The sequence below is a fragment of the Colobus angolensis genome, unplaced genomic scaffold (genome assembly GCF_000951035.1).
Source record: "Colobus angolensis palliatus isolate OR3802 unplaced genomic scaffold, Cang.pa_1.0 Scaffold31, whole genome shotgun sequence".
Lineage (NCBI taxonomy): Eukaryota > Metazoa > Chordata > Mammalia > Primates > Cercopithecidae > Colobus > Colobus angolensis.
Window position 1 is genome coordinate 8,652,087 of NW_012116377.1, and position 20,476 is coordinate 8,672,562.

Here is a 20,476-nt window from a genome sequence, read left to right on the forward strand (position 1 = left end):
AAAGAGGGAAAAAAGGAAGGAAGGAAGGAAGGAAGGAAGGAAGGAAGGAAGGAAGGAAGGAAGGAAGGAAGGAAGGAAGGAAGGAAGGAAGCAGTCTTTTCTTGGATGACAAAAGACAATCACACAGATATTTGAAGCTGGGGAGCAGATTTGGAGCCAGCTTATCCCTTGAGAATGCTGACCCGTTGCCTGCATAGAATCTAAAAAGGTAGGACCAGGCCTCCAGGTAAGGATGGCAGGCTGAACACAGACATCAGTTTTCACTCCCTTCTGAGACACAACTTCTGAAAAAATTTTAGCCAATCCTTTCAATTTTAGCATCCTCCTTCTCCCCACTTCCAGAAGTACTTGATGCTCCTAATACCTGAGCCTTTGGGTAATTCTGCTGCAAAAATTACACTAGCCCTCATTTGACCCCATGACTGACTGACTCAGTTCTTCAAGATCATTTATCATTCTTTCATCTGTTTTTCTGTGTCTAATACTTTATTTTTGTCTCTTCTTCCAATGTCCTCATTCTTATATGCCTACTTAAAAAAAAAAACAACCCTTCATTGTAGTTTCAATGAAGTTTAGGAGGAAGTGAAAATAGATGCCTGTGTTCAACCTGCCATCTCACCTGGAGACCTGGTACTGCTATCTCTCTGTATAGCAATGGGTATAGGCAATGGTCAGCATTTCCAGTGACAACCCCCTGCCTTCTTTATACTGCATTGTTGCCTATATAGTTCATTCCTGGTTAAACACGCCATACTCAAGTGCCCTTTCCTTCTATGGATGTGCTGTAGGAGAGAACATATTCCTTCCTGCACTGTGGTTTTTTATAGTATTTAATTACCAGAGCGCTCCTTTTAACAGAATAGTCACAAAGGCCCAGAATTCCAGTTTAGGTATGATGAAGAAAGTCAATTCACTTCTGTGGCCCTGACACAGATATCTTTCCTGTGTCTCACATTAACATCTCTATGTATTATTTTGGCCGGGTGCGGTGGCTCACACCTGTAATCCCAGTACTTTGGGAGGCCAAGGTGGGTGGATTGCTTGAGCTCAGGAGTTTGAGATTATCCTGAGAAACATGGTGAAACCTCGTATCTACAAAAAAAGGCAAAAATTAGTTGGCTGTGATGGCTCACGCCTGTAGTCCCAGCTACTTGGGAGGCTGAGGTGGGAGGATCACTTGAGCCTGGAAGGTCGAGGCTGCAGTAAGCAGTGATCACACCACTGCACTCAAGCCTGGGCAACAGAGTGAGTCCCTGTCTCAAAGAAAAAAGGAAAAAGAATAAGAATTTCCACGTATTATTTCTATTCTGTTAATGTACAACATTTTGAAAAGATCTTCTGAAAATATGAGGACTATTCTTGGGAGAGAGGAAAAGCTTCAGGCTGTTAGAGACTTTAAAACAAAAACATTGATTACTTTTGAACAGGTAAGAAAATTGATCTTCCCTTTGAGAAATATCAAACTAGTCATCTGTTTTAGCTAAAACATGCCTTAATCTATGGCTAATAATAGCAAACGCATGTCTCCAGGAGAAATTAACTGGGACATCCAGATGATGAAACCGATTTCATTTAGAACTAGCTGGGGATTTAATTGGCCCATTATTGGGGGTCATGTCTAGCTTCACAAATTTCAACCTAATAGAGCAAACTAGATTTCAGTTACTAGAGCTTATTTTGGACAATAATCGATATGATGCAAAACAATATATACTAGTAAAACAAGCCCAGGCTTGGAGTTGGGTAGCCCAGAATTTGAATCCTGGCTCCACACCTCTTAGTTGTGGGACCTTGAGAAAGTTACCTAACCTGACCCTGAGTTTCCTTTACTGAAAATATACTTCAAGCTGGGTGAGATAGGTGGCTCATGCCTGTAATCCCACACTTTGGGAGACTGAGGCAGGAGGATTGCATGAGCCAGGAGTTTGAGACCAGCCTGGGCAACATAGTGAGAACTCCATCTCTACAAAAGAAGAACAAAAAATTCTTGTAAAAGTTTGTCAGGTGTGGTGGTGTGCACCTGTAGTCCCAGCTACTTGGAAGGCTGATCACCCTCCTGCAAGCCTGGGGGGATCGCTTGAGCTCAGGAGATTGAGCTGCAGTGGGCTATGATAGTGCCACTGTATTCCAGCCCTGGTGACAGAGACAGACCCTGTCTCAAAAAAAGAAAAAAGAAAAAAGAAGACAAAAAGACAATATACTCAGCTGGGTGTAGTGGCTCAGGCCTATAATCCCAGCACTTTGGGAGGCGGAGGTAGGAAGATTGTTTGAGCCCAGGAATTCAAGACCAGCCTGGGCAACATAGCAATACCTGATCTCTATCTTTTTTTAAAAAAAAAGAAAAAAGAAAGAAAATCTGCTCAAACAGTATCTCATAGTGTTGTATGGATTAAATTAAATAATGTTTGTGTATTAAGCAGTAGGGCTCAAACAAATAAACAAAAATAACATTTGTATGTAGTATCTGCTTAGTATCTAGAATACTATAGATACAGAGATCCTCATTATCATCATCATCATCACATACATTTCCTTGGCTTTTTTCTTCTGTTTGGCTACACAAAGAAGACAGGAAAGGAGAGGTAGAGTTTGTTTTTGATGAAAGGTGCTGTCACGGAAGGCAGGGAATGACATGGAGTCCTGCCTAAGATACAGGAGTAAGGACCATTTGGCTTCCTCTATAACTTCTGTGACAACCACGCCAGTTAAAAAATGTTATGCTTCACTGAGAGACACCAATCAGAGATAGAGATGATGCCGATGGCCCATTGTTCGTGGGTATTCTTTTATTTATGCATCCGGGGGGATGATCTTACGGGTGGGCAACTGTAAGATCTACCCACATTCCCTCACCCAGACCACCTGGAGGCCAAAGCATGTATGGACCCCTTTTGTTTCTTTCCCATCAACTATTTTGTGGGCCAGGTTATAGAGTTTTAATTTTTCTGTTAAAAGTCATATTTGTATCCGTTTTATTTTTGAGGACACACTAAATGTTCTCTAACCAAAATACTGCAAGTGAGAAAGAGAGAGAAAGAGAAAGGTATGGATGTGTATATGTGTGGCAGGGGGAGGACTGGGATTAGAAATCCTCATAGAATAATTAATGTGCTTGGTACACAGGCAATATAGAGATCTATACCCAACAATTAGTGATTATACAGTCTTCCCAGGAACATATGGAAGTTTTTACAAAAATTAATCATGTGCTACTCATAAAGCAAGTCCAAACAAAAACCAAGGAATCAGTACCATATAGATTTTCTGACCACAATGCAAATTAAGTCAGAAATCAGTAATAAAAAGATACTTTTAAAAACTCATACATTTAAAAGTCTCATATATATATAAACATGTTTCCATTATAACGAGATCAAATAAAAATTCATGGTTGGAGAAAACTACATATAACTAATAAGGAAAATAGTGCATATCAAAACTCAGACCTTATGGCTAAAATTGTACTTTGAAGAAAATTTTGGGCCTTAAATTTTCATATTAGAAAAGAAGAAAGGCTGAGAATTGATGAATGAAGCATCCAACTTAAGAAGTTAGAAAAATAACAGTAGAAATGGCCAGGTGGGTGGCTCATGTCTGTAATCCCAGCACTTTGGGAGGCCGAGGCTGGAGGATCACCTGAGGTCAGGAGTTCGAGACCAGCCATGACCAACATGGAGAAACTCCGTCTCTACTAAAAATACAAAATTAGCCAGGCGTGGTGGCACATGCCTATAATCTCAGCTACTCGGGAGGCCGAGGCAGGAGAATTGCTTGAACCTGGGAGGCAGAGGTTGCGGTGGAGCCGAGTTTGCACCATTGCACTCCATCCAGCGTGGGCAACAAGAGTGAAATTCCATCTCAAAAAAAAAAAAAAAGAAAAGAAAAAGAACAGTAGAATATATAAATATTTTAGTTGTTTTCTTGCTATGGAAAGAATTGTAAAAGAAATAAACAATGACAACAACAAAAAGTTATTATTCTGATGTGATGTTGTTAGGTGTTCATGAATGAAGGAATAGAAAACTGTGTCATTACCTTCCAATTTCATTCAACTCAGTGTAAGCTGAGTCAAAATTTTCCTTCCAAGAAATGGTGGCACCATCAGCAGCAGCATCTTCGGAAGAGAGAGAATCCATTTACAATATCGAGGATGTCATATAAGAATAAAGAAAAAATTAACAGAAAAGCTCCAGAGCAACCCCAAAGCAATTCTCATGACCAAATATGGAGTCTGACTCAGTGGGAAAATGCCATGATTCTCTGGAATGTTATTTTAAAAAATCTTCCAAGGGGAAACTGACATGACAGAGTTGGCTTCTCTCTCCCATCTACTTAAACAAAGGGAAAACTCAGGACAGTCAGAAATATGAATTCTGGATATTTTAAAAGATAAATTTGGGAGAAAAATTTAAAAGGGATAAAAGAACACTTTGAAGGCCTAGAAAAGCTGGTGAAAATCAGGGGTGTAAGGAGGATGCAGAGAGTGAAGGGAAAAGTACAAGGTCAAGAAAGGAGAAAAGGAAAATACATTTTAGAAATTTCTCTTTCTAGCCTGAGCCACATAGCAACACCCTGTCTCTACAAAAAATTAAAAATCAGCCAGGTGTGGTGGTGTACACTTGTAGTCCCAGCTTCTCAGGAGGCTGAGGTTGGAGGATCACTTGAGCCCAGGAGGTCAAGGCTGCAGTGAGCTATGATTGTGCCACTGCACTCCAGCCTGGGAGATAGAGCGAGAAGTCTCCAAAAAAAAAAGAAGAAAAAATTCTCTTTCTTATCCCACTCTTCTCAGGCATTAATGAGCTTATCTGGTATACTGAAGGATTTAACTTAACCCACAATATATGCTTGAGTAGATTCTTTGGCAGTATTACCTTGCGTGATGTGTCAATTCCTTGGCAATGATTCATGCACGGGTGCACACACACACACACACACACACCCCATGCACAGCAATACACATTTGTGTCGTCTGTTGGGGACCAAGGTTCACAAATAGCAAAACACACAGCATTATCTGGGGCTGGAGCAAGTGAGCGGCCTGGGAGGATAGGGGTCACACAAGCAGCCTGGCTCGGCTGACCCTGGAGCCAGTTCCCTCAGGTTTCCCAGAGCACAGCCTTGCTGAGACTGAAGGCAGCTTATCCATCTTGAATTCTGAGGAAACGGACACCCAGGGCCTAGGTTTCTGCGTGAGTCACAGGCTCGTGGGAACAAAGCCAAAGTCACTGGGAGAAAACTGGACTGACAGTGGGGCTGGAACTGGAGAGCATTTCTGGATTCAGGTCAGGGCAGAGGTGACTTAGAGGGTTTCCCAAACCCCCCTGGAGACTCCAGAATTCCCTTAACCCTAAAGCACACAGGTCCATTGTCTTTCGAGTACAGTCACCCGCCCCCTACCCATTGCTCTCACCAGTACACACAGACCACTCCCTTGCACTGCCCGAAGTTTCACCATTTGAAGATTTCTTTCTTTCTTTTTTGTTTTTCTTTTTTTTTTGTTTTGTTTTATTTTGTTTTGTTTTGAGACGGAGTCTTGCTCTGTCGCCCAGGCTGGGGTGCAGTGGCGCAATCTCAGCTCACTGCAAGCTCCACCTCCTAGGTTCACGCCATTCTCCTGCCTCAGCCTCCTGAGTAGCTGGGACTACAGGCGCCCGCCACCACGCCTGGCTTGTTTTTTTTTGTATTTTTAGTAGAGACAGGGTTTCACCGTGTTAGCTAGGATGGTCTCGATCTCCTGACCTCGTGATCCACCCACCTCGGCCTCCCAAAGTGCTGGGATTACAGGCATGAGCCACTGCGCTTGGCACTAAATTAATCTTTATAAAGTACCTTTGATTTATAATATATGATGACTGTGACTTATATACCATCTGTATGTTTTCTTTTTCTTTTCTTTTTTCTTTTTTTTTTTGATACAGAGTCTCCCTCTGTCATGTAGGCTGGAGTGCAGTGGTGTGATCTCGGCTCACTGCAAGCTCTGTCTCCTGGTTTCACACCATTCTCCCACCTCAGCCTCCCGAGTAGCTGGGACTACAGGTGCCTGCCACCACACCTGGCTAATTTTGTTTTTGTATTTTTAGTAGAGACAGAGTTTCACCGTGTTAGCCAGGATGGTCTCTATCTCCTGACCTTGTGATCCACCCGCCTCGGCCTCCCAAAGTGCTGGGATTACAGGCATGAGCCACCGCACCTGGCCTGGAGATTTCTTTAGGATAGCCAAGTTTTCTCTTCCAAAATGTCCCTGAGACGAAGATGATTTGGGCAAAATAAGAACCTTATTTGTAAAATACTCATATTTAGCTAGCCATATGTGTATCTTAGTTAATTTTTCAACAAATCTACATAAAATTATATCCATGTTGAAAAAAAATTCTAGGATGATTGGGGGTGAGGAAACTATGAAATCCTCACGTTGTAGTGAAGCCCTTCAGCCAGGTTGCTTTTCTCTCCCCCATTTGAAGTGGGTGAGTCCCTCATGCAGGGAGGTACGTTTACGGCTGGCAGGGGTGCCCGGGTGGGAGGAGGCTTTGTTTCACTGTCTCAGAAGAGGGGCAGAGAACATCCATAGGACTCGTGACTCCTGCCTGTAACTCTCCTTTCCTGGGGCATACTCAGTCCCCAGGGAACTTGGCAGATGCAGGGGTAGGCATCGGTGCAGACCTAACATTTGCCCAAGATGCTTGGAGCTATACTTTACAGAAACATTCTTCTCAGGCCTCTAAAATGTTGCCTGACTGGAGCCACCAGGTGCCTCTTGCATGGTGGCCTGACATGTCAATGTGCCCATGAGTCTGTGACAGGCAGCCAGGTGTCTCGCCCCCACTGCCTGGGGGGCCAGGGCTGGGCTGGGACTCACCATATTCTGGAAGTCGCACAAACTCCGAGGGCTCGCTGGGAAGGCTGATTCCCCAGGGGTTACTGGCACTGACCCTGAACTGATAAGGACACCCGGGACTAAGGTCTTCGATGACGAGGTAAGTGTCCAAGGTCGAAGCCACCGACTGCTGCCAGATCTGAGAACCTAGTGTACAGTTTCCCAGGAGAGGGAAAGAGAAAAGCCAAAGGGATATTGTTTCAAAGACCTTCAGTGAACAAAGAAAGGAAAATAGACACATTCAATTCAAGAGATGCTTGTGGTTACCATGTCAGGCTCTCAAAGCCTGTAGGCCAACTATGGTAGTTTGGGTTCAATTTCCTACATGACGGAATAAATGGTGAGAGATGTGGAAGAAGCTGGCCTACAGATTCTGTTTACTTTCAAATGTGCAAGTGCCAGAGTGAGAAGACATAGATAATACAGAATTTACGGAGGACACACACGGTAAACTTTTAATAAGGCCAGAAGAGTATATTTTTAATTAATAACATGAGAGAAAATATGCATTTGGGAACTGAAACAAAATGGAAATTAACATGCATTGAACACTACGTACATGTAAAGTCCTGTGGAAGGTGTCTTCGACATAATTCTCTCATAGTTAAATGAGATTTAAGACAGAAAGTTAATTCTGTCTTAAATCCACAGAAATCCAGTGAGGTAAAGGACTAATCTTACTTTACAGATGTAGAAACTGAGCCTCAGAAATATTAAACAATTTGCCCAAGAGAACTTAGTTAGTGAGCTGAACTATGAACTGGATAATGCTAAGGTAAATATGAACTTTCTAAAATGTGTCTCCCAGCTCACTATTAATACTTTTGTGCTAACCTGGGAGACACAAGAGTGAACAGCTTAAGAAGGATGCAGAAATAAATGGGTTGATAACTGCATAGGGTCTGTTTAATAAAAAAGAAGGAGAAAGAAGAGTTAAAATACTAAGCATAATGAAAAGTAGAATAAAACAAATGGTTTTGGTTCGGGGGATAGGGTAGCAAGCACTTGCTTTCAGTTCAATTGTGTAATTCCTAATGTGATTCAGAGTAATTGTGTTATGACTCTGAATAACTGTGGTTGTGTTATTAACAATTAGAGCGATCGGGCAGCTTCTATTTTAACTAAGTCTTCTTGCTAACTAGATGGAAGTCTCAGTTGTTTCTAACTGATGAAGAAATATATTCACTTTTAGCATGTAAATGTAACAAATTTTAACAGTTTAAATTGCACAATATTAAAAGGTACAATTAAAAAATATATATTATCTTAATTTTATCTGGGGGTAGGTAGGGGTTATAGAACTTCACCCATACTACACCAGTTATTTCTCTGGGAGAAAGATCACAAATAAGCCAAGTAGACATCTGAGTTCTAGTGCTAGCTCTGCCTCTCATTAACTATAATCTTGTGTTTCTTAACGTTCTTTAGGCCTTAGCCTCCCCCTCTGTAAAATGGGCTTGATCATCCCTGTCTAGATGATCAAGCGTGTTAAGTAGGGACATATGCATGAAGGCACCTTGAAACCTGCCCTGGGTCATAAATATGTCAGGGAGGTTTGGATCATCTTAGCCAAAAGAGCTACTGAACATCTGGGGTCAGAAGGCAGCTGTAACCTGGCACTGAGGCCTCTGAGCTGAGTTGGAAGACACAACTTCTGAAAGATGAGGAGGCTAATATGTTTACAACTCTGAAGGACCTCCTAGAGATGAAGAGAAGACAGGAAAACAAGAGCCAGAGGCCGGGCGCCGTGGCTTATGCCTGTAATCCCAGCACTTCTGGAGGCTGAGGCGAGTGGACTGTTTGTGCTCAGGAGTTTCACAGCAGCCTGGGCAGCATAGTGAGACCCTGTCTCTACTAAAAATACAAAAATAAGCCAGGTGTGGTGGTGTGCGCTTTAGTCCCAGCTACTCAGAAGGCTGAGGTGGGAGGTTGGCTTGAGCCCAGGAGGTGGAGGCTGCAGTGAGCTGACTGCACCACTGCACTCCAGCCTGGGTTGACGGAGCCAAACTCTGTCTCAAAAAAATAAACAATAAAAATAAAGGAAAAGAAAAGTGGCTCATGCCTGTAATCCCAGCACTTTGGGAGGCCAAGGTGGGAGGATCATGTTAGCCTTGGCATTTGAGACCAGCCTGGGCAACATAGTAAGACCCCGTCTCTATTCAAATTTTTTAAAAAATGGTTAAGATGGTAAATTTTACTGTGTGTGCGTGTTTACTACAATTTTAAAAACAAATGTTTTAAAAGAAGAGAAAAGACAAAGTAGAGCAGAAGATAGTGTACCTTCCTCTCTGTACTCCACAGTGTAACCGGAAATAGTGCAGTTTCCTGTGCTAGACGGGGGCAGCCAACGGAGAATCACGGAGGTGCAGCTTCTCTCCTGGGCAATGGGCCGGTTAGGAGCTGCTGGAACACCTATAGAGACAGAAATCAGGATCAGGTGCTATTTCTGCAGAACTTGGCATTGTACACCAAGGTATAAGGTCATCTAGGAAACATTACCTAACCCATGTCACAATTTTTTCCTGTGACCTTCTCCACCAAGTGGCATATCTTTCTCCAGGCCCAAGGCAGATGTAGGAGACACACCATGCTGTCTGGAGTTCTTCCTTGGGCTAAATACTGCACCTTGAAGATAAAACTTGGCCAGGGAACTAACATGTTGATAGTAGGTTTACGGTAGGCCACAGACAGCTCTTAGAAAGATTTGTTCTCATGTCATTTGCCAGAACTTTATTATTTTTGAATTTTTACAATGGACATTTTCTCCCCTATGTCGCAGGGAGCCCTTACAATGTTCACGTAAAATGTAGGACCAGGTGTGCTGGTTGACACCTATAATCCTAGCACTTTGGGATGCCAAGACCGAAGGAGCAATTGAGCCCAGCAGTTCGAGACTCTATCTCTACAAAAAGTTTAAAAAATGAGCTGGGCATGGTGGCACATGCCAATAGTCCTAGCTACTTAGGAGGCTGAAGTGGGAGGATGGTTTGAGCCTGAGAGGTTACGGCTGCAGTAAGTGGTATCATGCTACTGCACTCCAGCCTGGGCGACAGAGCAAGGCCCTGTCTCAAGAAAAAAAAAGCTTGACTAACATAAATTGATAGAGACAGAAAGTAGAGCAGTGGTGGCCAAGAGGCATTGGGGAGGAGGGAATGGGGAGTCATTGCTTAACAGGTACAGATGCAGTTTCAGAAAGATGGGAAGGTGAAAAAGTTCTGTGGATGGACGGTGGTGACGGTAACTCAAAAACGTGGATGTACTTAATGTCACTGAACTGTACACTTATTTATTTATTTTTAAACTGTACATTTTAAGATGGTTAAGATGGGATGGGCACAGTGGCTCATGCCTGTAATCCCAGCACTTTGGGAGGCCAAGGTGGGAGGATCACATTAGCCTTGGAGTTTGAGACCAGCCTGGGCAACATAGTGAGACCCTATCTCTATTTGAATTTAAAAAAAAATGGTTAAGATGGTAAATTTTATTGTGTGTGTTTTACTGAAATTTAAAAAATAAATGTTTTAAAAAGTATGGTAGAAAACACAGCAGAATCCCATCTCTACAAAAATGCAAAAAAAAAATTAGCCAGGTGTGGTGGTGCATGCCTGTAGCCCAGGTAATCAGGAGGCTGAGGTGGTCGGATTGCTTGAGCCTGGGAGGTCAAGGCTGCCATGAACAGAGATCATGCCTGGGCAACAGAGCAAGAACCTGTCTAAAAAAAATTATTTCAAAAGGTCTGACTAACAAAGACACTGTACCTTGCACTTTGACTGTTGCGGACGTCGATGTGGTCCCATGGTCATTTGTTGCTATGCAGGTATAAATCCCGCTGTCTTGGGGCATCAGATTACAGATCTTCAGGGTGATTTCTCCAGAATCACTAGGGACACCAAAAGGATGCTCTTCAGATTCCAGGAATGAGACACTTGACTGCTGGGTAAAATCCCATAGGGTGGGCACATGGCATGCTGAACGGACAGTCCTCAGGCCCAAGGTCAGTCCCTGGTCCGTGAGCTACCTACATACCTTGGTGATCACCCTGTCTCTCTACATCTCCAGATGGCCATGCCCATCTCTCAAGTTTGTTGTACATGAGGGATAAAATAAGGAATAAAATGACATAAGAATTACAGCATGGTTTGAAATATATAAAGTCATATGCAAGTTCTGGCTCATAGTATTATTAGTATTATTACCACTAGCAACTTTGTCCTAGAATATTTTCAGTTTCACAAACCGATAATGAACGATGGGGAAAAAAAAAAAGGAAAGACTCCAAAATAAACATATTTTAAGTATTCCAAATTCTAGATGTGGGATCCTCAAAATAATTAAGTGAATTTCTAAGAAAGGGTAAATTCCATCACCTAAATGATAACTTCCCCATTCATCCCAATATAATATATAGTCATCCCCAGGGGAGAACTGCTCTGAAATACAGAAGTCACGGTCAGCTCTGCCCCTTCCCCAGGGTTATGATATCCCCTGGCGCTTTTCATGATCCTCACCAACCACTGCCTCTCACACTAGGCTTCTTGGACCCACTGATACTTTGTGATCTGGCCAGTCAGTCTTTGCTGGGAATACCAGGGAATGACGGTCTTCTTCTTTTTCACATACACGCAAATTAAGTCAATGAATGACAGTTTCTTGATTCTAGGTGCCTCTTCCACCAATGTTTCTCAAGCATCTAGGGCTTGCTACTGCTTGTCCACTGTAAGCAACGGTACACAATCCAGTTCATAACTGGTAACAATAAATGCTGACAGAATGATTGGGAGGCAGTCAGCTAAGTTTTGTTAAATCGACTTTGTGTGTAGAAGCATGCTTGAGGCTTGATTTTCTACTGCACATTTTGGAATGAGTCGTTTCTTTTTCTAATAACACTGTTCTTAGGTAAGGAATTAAACATCTCACTGTTTCACAGTATCCTGAAGGACACAAAAAATGTCAGGATGTCCAGATGTGACGATTACATTTTTACTACAGGTCTGGAGCCTTCACCACTTAATCGGAAGTCTAAATCTTCTGACTCAGAGATTTACTTGGGGATCTGTAGGGAAAGATCATCTACCAGGGTGAACGTAAGGCAGTGACTGTAAAAACTCTTCGTAAGTATGGTGCATGCTTGACCTGAGATACAAAGGTTTATGTTTTCCCTATTTGTTGAATGTGGATCCAGAGCACAGACTTTACAAACCATTCTGTTGGTCCCAGGTATGTCGACGTGGTGCTGAGCACTGTGGGAAATGCGTGCTGGTGCTGCCACAGGTGTGTCCATCAGGCTGCAGTGTGAGTGGCAGAGGCTGTGACTAACACTTGCAGCATTGAGTCTCCTCAGTCTCCCTCTAATCAAGGCCAAGTGTTTGCCCTAGAACAGGCTCCACGGCAGCTATTCTCTTGCAGAGCCCAGTCGCCAGAGCAGATGTTGCACCCCAGATTCAGCCTCTCAGTGCTGTGCTAAGGGGCTGCTGGTGCTGACGTTAGGGCAATCAGCTTACCAAGAGGAGACGGTGTATGTGGCTGAGCTGTTGTCAGTGTCAAGGATGTTCTGGTCTGGACCCTTCCAAGTGATGGTGGGCTTTGGCCGCCCACAGACTTTGCACTGCAGTACCACTGTGTCCCCAAGCAAGCAGGTGACATCCACCAAGGGCACAAGGAATTCTGGGGCCACTATGATCAAATCAACATATATTCACATCATTCAGAGCAAACTTAGAATAAAACAGCCATTTTTTTTTTAACACACCACTCTCATTTCCCACCCATGTCATGTAGTGATTCAAATACCCTTCAGCATAACACTGCAGAGTCATCTGGGCCTCTTTAAAAAGTGTTTAAAAGTAATAACTATTTATTGTAGAAAAAAAGGAAATATAAACAGAAAGAAAGAAAAGCTCCATAATATCATAATCCAGAGGTAGTTACTGTGAGCATTCTGGTATACACCCTTTTGGGCTTTATATAAACAGACTTCTTATAAAAATTGGATCCCATTATATATATTGCAAGCTTTAGTCTTTTCATCTAATAGTTTATCATAAACCTCTTTCCTCGTCCATTGATACAGAACTATATCACCATTGCTTACAGCCAGTGCTTTAATGCTGGATTAACTATAGTTTATGTAACCAATCTCTATTTCCAATTGTAATGCTTTTTAACTCACCTTCTTGGATGAAATTTGGATTTAAGATCTGAAAAACAAAAAGAAACAGAAAATTGCTTGAATCCTAAACTACTAAAAGAGAATAAGGGACTTCACCCTATTGAATAAAAACAAAGTACAATTTAGGGAGATGAGGCCTGGAGCCCAACTTCCCATTGTGTTGTGACTGTATTACTGTCACATTAGTAAAACCTCTCTTTAGCAACAATTGGCACTTGGTTTACTCCATCTAATCCAGTTGCTCACATTCCTGGCTGGCAGCGTGCAGCCGCAGGCAGGTTTATTGTAAGTTGGAGCTCTGCTAGCAGAGGTCTTTCTGTCCTCCCTCTTCTCAGTTGCTTTTCTTCCCTTCACAAGCAGAAAACCCACTCTCCTGGTCATTATGCACTTAAGCAATGCGGTGGCACTGATTCTTCCTAGCATCATAAACTCAAAAACAGAGAACCTGAGACCTATCAAACTGGAAGGGTCATTGAAATTCACTAACACAGTGGATTCCTTCCAAATGTCCTCCCTTTACCCTTCGCCCATCCCCAGGCAGGGGAAATGACTCTTCAGGCAGCTAAACACAGAGTTCCTCTGGATGAAGGGGAATAAGAGAAGTCCTGTCTATCTCTTCTTTCTCAAGCATGATCTCCTATAGCCCAGGCCTGCATGGGGCAACTTGAAACCACTGACCCAACCATTCTAACCCTTTCTGCTTCATAGGTGAGACAATGAATACTAAGTGACTAAGCTGACGAACTCTGGTCACAAGGCTGGTTCAAGGGAGGAACTGCTGGGGCTCTTGGTATATACCATGCTGCCTGCCTCAGGACACTTTGGAGATTTCACAGTAGGGAAAACATTTTAGCCAACTAGCCATTCTGGAAAGCTACCTCTTCTTGAGAAGATGGTCACTTTCCCCACATCTTTTGTATTGCCACTAATCATGCAAGTCCAGATTGTACAGCCTGGCATTGTTTAACAAAAGCACAGACTTTGGAGACAGGCTGAGGCCATCTGTTTTGTTTAATGTGATTGTATGTTAATTACATAATAACTGATGCTCCACTATAATATGGGGATAAATAATACCTAGTGTAAAGTGTTATCACAAAGATTAAATGAAATCATATATGTCAAGAGCTTAGCACAATGCCCGGCAAATAACAGGTACTCAATACCTATTTAAATAAAGATGATCTCATTTTAATAATCTTCCTTCAGCTAAGCAGCCTGTTATTAAAGTGGCTTATCTTTAATAGTTTATTTGACAAAATTCTTCTTTCCTTTATCATGAAGCCAGAAAACTCACATGCCTTACAAAATAGCCCAACTGGGGCCTTTGCACTTATTTCCCTGTATGTATGCATATCCTTGTGAACACGCATGGTTTCTGTGTGCTCTTCCCCTATAGAGGAATCCATGTAAACCCTTTGGAAGAAAGACATTTATTTCCCTCTTTGCGTTCCCCTTTGCAAATCAAGTGCCCCCTTATACCACCCAGGTTTTGCACAAAGTAGGCTGCAGAAAACCCTTGTGATGCCAAATCCTGGGCTGAGTGCCCCAACTCTGGCCACTGCAATGCCCTCTGCTAGTCTCAAAAGACCACTTACACCTCTGCTTAGCCTGTCTTTAAATCAGTGGTTCTCAGCGCCTGACCTGGACAGCCTTGAAAACACAAAAGGCTAATGTCTGGGCCTCATGCCTAGAGATTCTGTTTAATTGGTGTGAAGTGGGGACTGGGCATTGGGATTTTTTTTTAACTCTCTAAAGTGAATCAACATGCAGCCTTGTTTGATGAACCTGATGAAAGTCCCCCTGTATCGCAGTGAACTGATCTTGGTAAACCAACTTCCTGCCCCGGAGGCTTTTCTGGGGTGGGGTGGGGGAGTGGATGCGAACATCTGGTAGAACCTACTGCATTTCCCACACCTAAAAGAGTCCTCTGTGTGAAAATGTTTCAAGGCATGGCACTGGGGAAGGATGTACAGAGTTGCTCCACTCAAACTACTAAATCAACCACGAGCAGCACTGCATCACCTGTAGGGGGCGCTAAAGAGGCCAAACATGTCTCTCCCTGGTTTGGATAAGGCGGGGAGAACGGCATCCCAGTCAGTCATTTGACAGTCAAAGAAAAGAAGGCTAGGAATATTTTCTAAATGTTAACAGTGGTTATCTCAGGGTGGTAAGTTTAAGGGTGGCTTTCTCCTCATTCAAAAAACATTAACTGAATTCGTCTTCTACTCTAAGATCTGTGTACAATTTTGTGGATAAAGAAATACTAAGACATAGGCTCTACCCTTGGGATTTATAAAGCATCTTAATTTGGGGTGACTAGTGCTTCCTTTCTTTTCTTATGTGGGCTTCCAAATATTCTGCGTCAGCATGTTTCACTTTATTTTATTTTATTTTATTTTATTTTATTTTATTTTTGAGACGGAGTTTCACTCTTGTTGCCCAGGCTGGAGTGCAATGGTGCGATCTCGACTCACTGCAACTTCTGCCTCCCAGGTGCAAGTGATTCTCCTGCCTCAGTCTCCTGAGTAGCTGGGATTACAGGCATGCACCACCATGCCCGGCTAATTCTGTATTTTTAGTAGATACGGGGTTTCGCCACGTTGGTCAGGCTGGTCTCGAACTGCTGACCTCAGGTGATCCGCCTGCCTTGGCCTCCCAAAGTGCTGAGATTACAGGCATGAGCCACCGTGCCCGGCTTCACTTTCTTAAGAATTATTTTTGAAGGGAAAAAAATGGCACAGTCAGACCTATTAGTCTGTAAGCTCTTTAAAGACAGGAACCATTTGTCATTCACCTTTGTACCTCAAGGCCCTAGCAGGGTCTGTCACATAATGGGTATTTAATAAATGCTGGTGAATACATGTTTGACCTTTGACTTCATTTCAGACCTTCCAAGAACTTAGGAGCATGCTGTGCAGAAGAGTGTAAGCTTGGGGAGCAGACAGAGCATGTAGTATCCGGACTCAAGGCCAGACACTCTTTCTTGCCTTGGACAACATTCTTAAGCAAATCCTGTCTCAGTTTTAGCTATACATTGGGGATAAAAATGCCCATGTGGAAGGGTTGTTTGATGTAAGGACTCAATTTATTTGATGAAGAGGTACTGAGTTGACCCTTGGTGAGGTGGTAGTGACCGGGCAGGGAGTAAGGTCGGCATGCTGTCTACCCTCAGTGGGCCAAGAGTCTAGTGGGAAAGATGGAATTCAACAACATCTGCATTTGATGCAGTGTCTGACAGATGTTAATGACCAGCTTTCAACAAACATGGAACGTTACACTGTCCCCCATGCTGCTTGCCCCCACTCCATCAGAAGGACTCTAGGGTGGAAATGATTTGATAATACTGCTAACTTTGTTCAGTGGCCTGTGTTTCCCATCGTGATGGGAATCCACAAGGAAGCAGGGCATGGAGTCCATGCCAGGGGGTCTCACAGAGAAGAAAGCTGACAAAATGGAAGAGACAAGTAGCAGGCTTATATGCTATACAATTTTAAGCAGGGTTTCATAAACCTACGGTGTGGTACTTATAAAACCTACACTTTTATAAGAAAACGCCCCAAAGTGCTGCTTAAAGAACTTCTTGCCTTATTCTTTTTCATCACAGAACCCTAACTGTGCTAAGTATATTACTAAACAGACACACTGTTTAAAAAAGCAAATATTGTCTGGGCGCAGTAGCTCACACCTGTAATCCTAGCACTTTGGGAGGCTGAGGTGGGTGGATCTCTTGAGGTCAAGAGTTCAAGACCAGCCTGATCAACATGGCGAAACCCCGTTTTGACTAAAAATACAAAAATTAGCCAGGCATGGTGGCAGATGTCTGTAATCCCAGCTACTAGGGAGACTGAGGCACAAGAATCACTTGAACCTGGAAGGCACAGGTTGCAGTGAGCCAAGATCATGCCACTGCACTCCAGCCTGGGTGACAGAGTGAGACCCTCTCTCAAAATAAAATAAAGTAAATACAATGCAAATATTGGCCAGGTGCAGTGGCTCATGCCTGTAATCCCAGAACTTTGAGAGGTCAAGGTGGGAGGATTGCTTGAGACCAGGAATTCGAGACCAGCCTGAGCAACATGGTGTCACTACCAAAATTTTTTTAAATTAGCTGGGCATAGTCCTAGCTACTTCAGAGACTGAGGTGGGATGATCACTTGAAACCAGGAGGTTGAGGCTGCAGTGAGCCATTATTGCAACACTGCACTCCAGTCTGGGCGACAGAGGGAGACCCTGTCCCTCCCCGCCAAAAAAAAAAAAAAAAAAAAAATCCTTTTTTGAGACAGCGTCTCGCTCTGTCACCCAGCCTGTACTGCAGTGGCATGATCTCAGCTCACTGCAACCTCCGCCTCCTGGGTTCAAGTCATTCTCATGCCTCAGACTCCTGAGTAGTTGGGATTACAGGCACATGCCACCATACCCGGCCAATTTTTTGTATTTTTAGTAGAGACAGGGTTTCACCATGTTGGCCAGGCTGGTCTCAAACTCCTGACCTCAAGTGATCCACCTGCCTTGGCCTCCCAAAGTGCTGGGATTACTGATGTGAGCCACCATGTTCAAACAAAAGCAAATATTCCTAATTTGAGGGTAGTCCTTAGCAGAGACATTGGAGAGAAAGATTGCCAGTAAGTCTTATTACAGGTTGTCCATCTGGAAGGGACTCATGAAAGTCTTTGTTCTTCATTCTTCTGCCTTTTGGCTGGCCCAGGTGAGGAAAGCCCACCTTGACAAAAGGTGTGGCTGATAATGGTAATAGCATCACTGATTCGGGTAGCATTATGTGGTTCCCATAAGCTACTCAAAAACTCCTTCATGTGCTCCTCCAAAACCCTGGAGGAAGTGCAGAGCAAATGTTATTTATCACCATTTCCTAGGTGAGATAGGGAAGTGAAGTGTTAAGATCACAGTGACAGAGAACTGGCTCTGAGAGCTCTTGAATTTTATTCCAGTGCTCATTCCATCATAGCATTCAGCAAAGTGGGAGGCTTTTGGGAAAAGCATTGTGAAACTTTGTCATTGACATCAAAGGCCTACCTGCTTGTCTTTGCTCTCCACCTCTCTCTCTCCTGTCTCTACTCAGTCCTCTACTTTAAAATCCTCCAGCAAGGACCAAGAGCCTGGGCAAGATCCACACTAATGTTTTGTTTCTTACTTTGACTCTGGCCATAGAAGATTCCTCCCTCATTTTTTCTCTTTCTACTTTGAAGCAAATCAGAGTACGAACTGGAGGAGGACACCCTTCTCACACAGTAGACTAATTACCGATGTATTGGTCTATGGCTCCTGTGGACTGCAGGGCCCATGAGGACAAGGACTATATTGTTTTATTTATTATGACTTTTTATTTATATTCTTAAATTTTTTATTTTCTCTTTTGTTGAATTCTAATGGGTCATATTGTTCTGCTATTATTGCCTCCACGCTTAGCATGATACCTGGCACATACATGCTCTGTTGATATTTGTCAAATGAATGAAAAGTTAAAGTGGTAGGATCCTAATTTTGGGGGGGAGAACTGAGAAAATGTCCTGCCATGAACTTGCTTGGGAACCTAATGAGTCAGTCAATGTCGGAGATGTAGCCAATAGTGATCTTCCTCCTCTGCACTCTTCTAGGGGCTGGTACCTCTGCGTCTCTGACCACGAGCTGCCATGTACCATAACGTCTTACTGAACTGTATTTGCCCTACCAGACTTGTGAAGCTCTTGAAGGTAGTAACCCTTTCCCAGCTTTTATGCACCACCAATCATAATTTTTTCTTGCTGTGAGTCTTGCACGTAGCAGAAAAATTAATATTTGTTGAATGAAATTAACTGAGGTCACTCAATTGGTAGACTAGAAATTAGGCTTCCTGACCACCTTGTCTAGTGGTCATTGCTGGTGTGTGTAGGATCCTGAGGGCTTTATAATAAGCTGCACATTTTTTTTGAAATATAATGTTTTCATTCCTTAGAAACAAGTTGGAGTCAATGTAAAGTGATAGATGGGAAGGAGGAGAGAGTTGGAATCCAAAATAGTGGTTGTGGGCTGGTTGCTCACACCTGTAATCCCAGCACTTTGGGAGGCTGAGGCAGGAGGATCACTTGAGCTTAGTTCAAGGCCAGCCTGGGCAACATAGTGAGACCTCATCTTTACTAAAAAATAAAAAACGAATGAGCTAGGTGTGGTGGTGCACAGCTCCTCGGGAAGCTGAGGTGGGAGGATTGCCTGAGCCCAGGAAGTTGAGGCTGCAGCAAGCCAGGAAAGCGCCACTGTACTCTGGGCAACAGAGTGAGACCCTGCCTCAAAAAAATAAAAAAAATAAAAAGAAAACATTGATGAAATAGTAGTCGTGGAGGAAAGATGACATTGTTCACATAAAATGCACATGTTCTCTCTCTGTGAGACAGCACAAGAAAATGCTGGGCCAAGCCAGGAGGACAGGGCTGGTGTAGACACCTCAGGAAAGAACTATAGGTTCCTAAAGCTGGTTTTATTTGACCAGCAGAGGGCGGCAGGTGGCAGCGCTTCCTCCCAGGCAAGAACAAGAACTACCACAATGTGATCCATCAGCAACTTAGTTTCCTTCTGGAGAGAAATCCAATAATTTTATTGTTTTTTCTTCAAAATGGCAGGGCAGTGAGGTAAGAGGAAAGAGTTACAGGTAATATCAACCAGCATTAAGTACCCTAAGCTGAGCTTTGAGGAAATCTTGCATCTATTTTCCTTGTCAGCCAATGTCTGACTGACTCAGACTTAAGAGTGAGGGTGAAATTCTGTCTAGAAAATTTGTTAACCGACTCCAGAAGAAAAAGACCTCCATCCCCATTTTTTCCAAATTCCTCATCACAGTCACAAAACATAGCTTAGAACTACGTATTGAGAACACTGAAGGAATAAAAACGGTCAAATAGACATAAACCAAATGCCCTAAACCCAACTGACAGCTGCCCAGAATATATTCCTATATTGTTTCCTTTTTCTATTCCTTTTACACTTGTTTCATGTGAACCTGTATTCAGAGTAGGCAGGAAAGGAATTTTAGATGATGAGATCTGGCAATAAAATAAAGATATAAGAAAAACAATTTAAAGAATTTAGGTACAATATTATGGTTTGAAGGTTTAACCCTTTGTGTTTTCAATCTGGCCAAACTGGACTTGAATTTCTTTCTTTTTTTTTTGGACTCGAATTTCTAAATTTTTAGAAAATATTCCTACCTCTGCTTATTATTTATTTATTTATTTATTTATTTTTGAAAGGGTCTCACGCTGTTGCTCATGCTGCAGTGCAGTGGCATGATTACCATTCACTGCAGTTACAAATTCCTAGGCTCAAGTGATCCTCCTGCCTCAGACTCCCCGAGGAGCTGGGACTACAGGTGCACACAGCCACATCTAACTAATTTTTTCTATTCTTTGTAGAGATGGGGTCTCGCCATGTTGCCCAGCTGG

The 20,476-nt window shown here is 42.9% G+C and overlaps 1 protein-coding gene across 4 annotated transcripts in view; it reads right to left on the reverse strand.

Moving 5' to 3' along the window:
- The window catches only part of KALRN (kalirin, RhoGEF kinase), a 643,785-nt gene that overhangs the window by 15,242 nt on the left and 608,067 nt on the right, over positions 1–20,476 (reverse strand). For all 4 annotated transcript variants that reach the window (XM_011950775.1, XM_011950779.1, XM_011950777.1 and 1 more), the window contains 6 exons: positions 13,044–13,071; positions 12,376–12,547; positions 10,633–10,754; positions 9,155–9,286; positions 6,857–7,021; positions 4,036–4,114 (listed from right to left, as the gene is read on the reverse strand). In XM_011950775.1, coding sequence (XP_011806165.1) covers positions 4,036–4,114; positions 6,857–7,021; positions 9,155–9,286; positions 10,633–10,754; positions 12,376–12,547; positions 13,044–13,071 — 698 coding nt within the window. The remainder of the gene's footprint in view (positions 1–4,035; positions 4,115–6,856; positions 7,022–9,154; positions 9,287–10,632; positions 10,755–12,375; positions 12,548–13,043; positions 13,072–20,476) is intronic.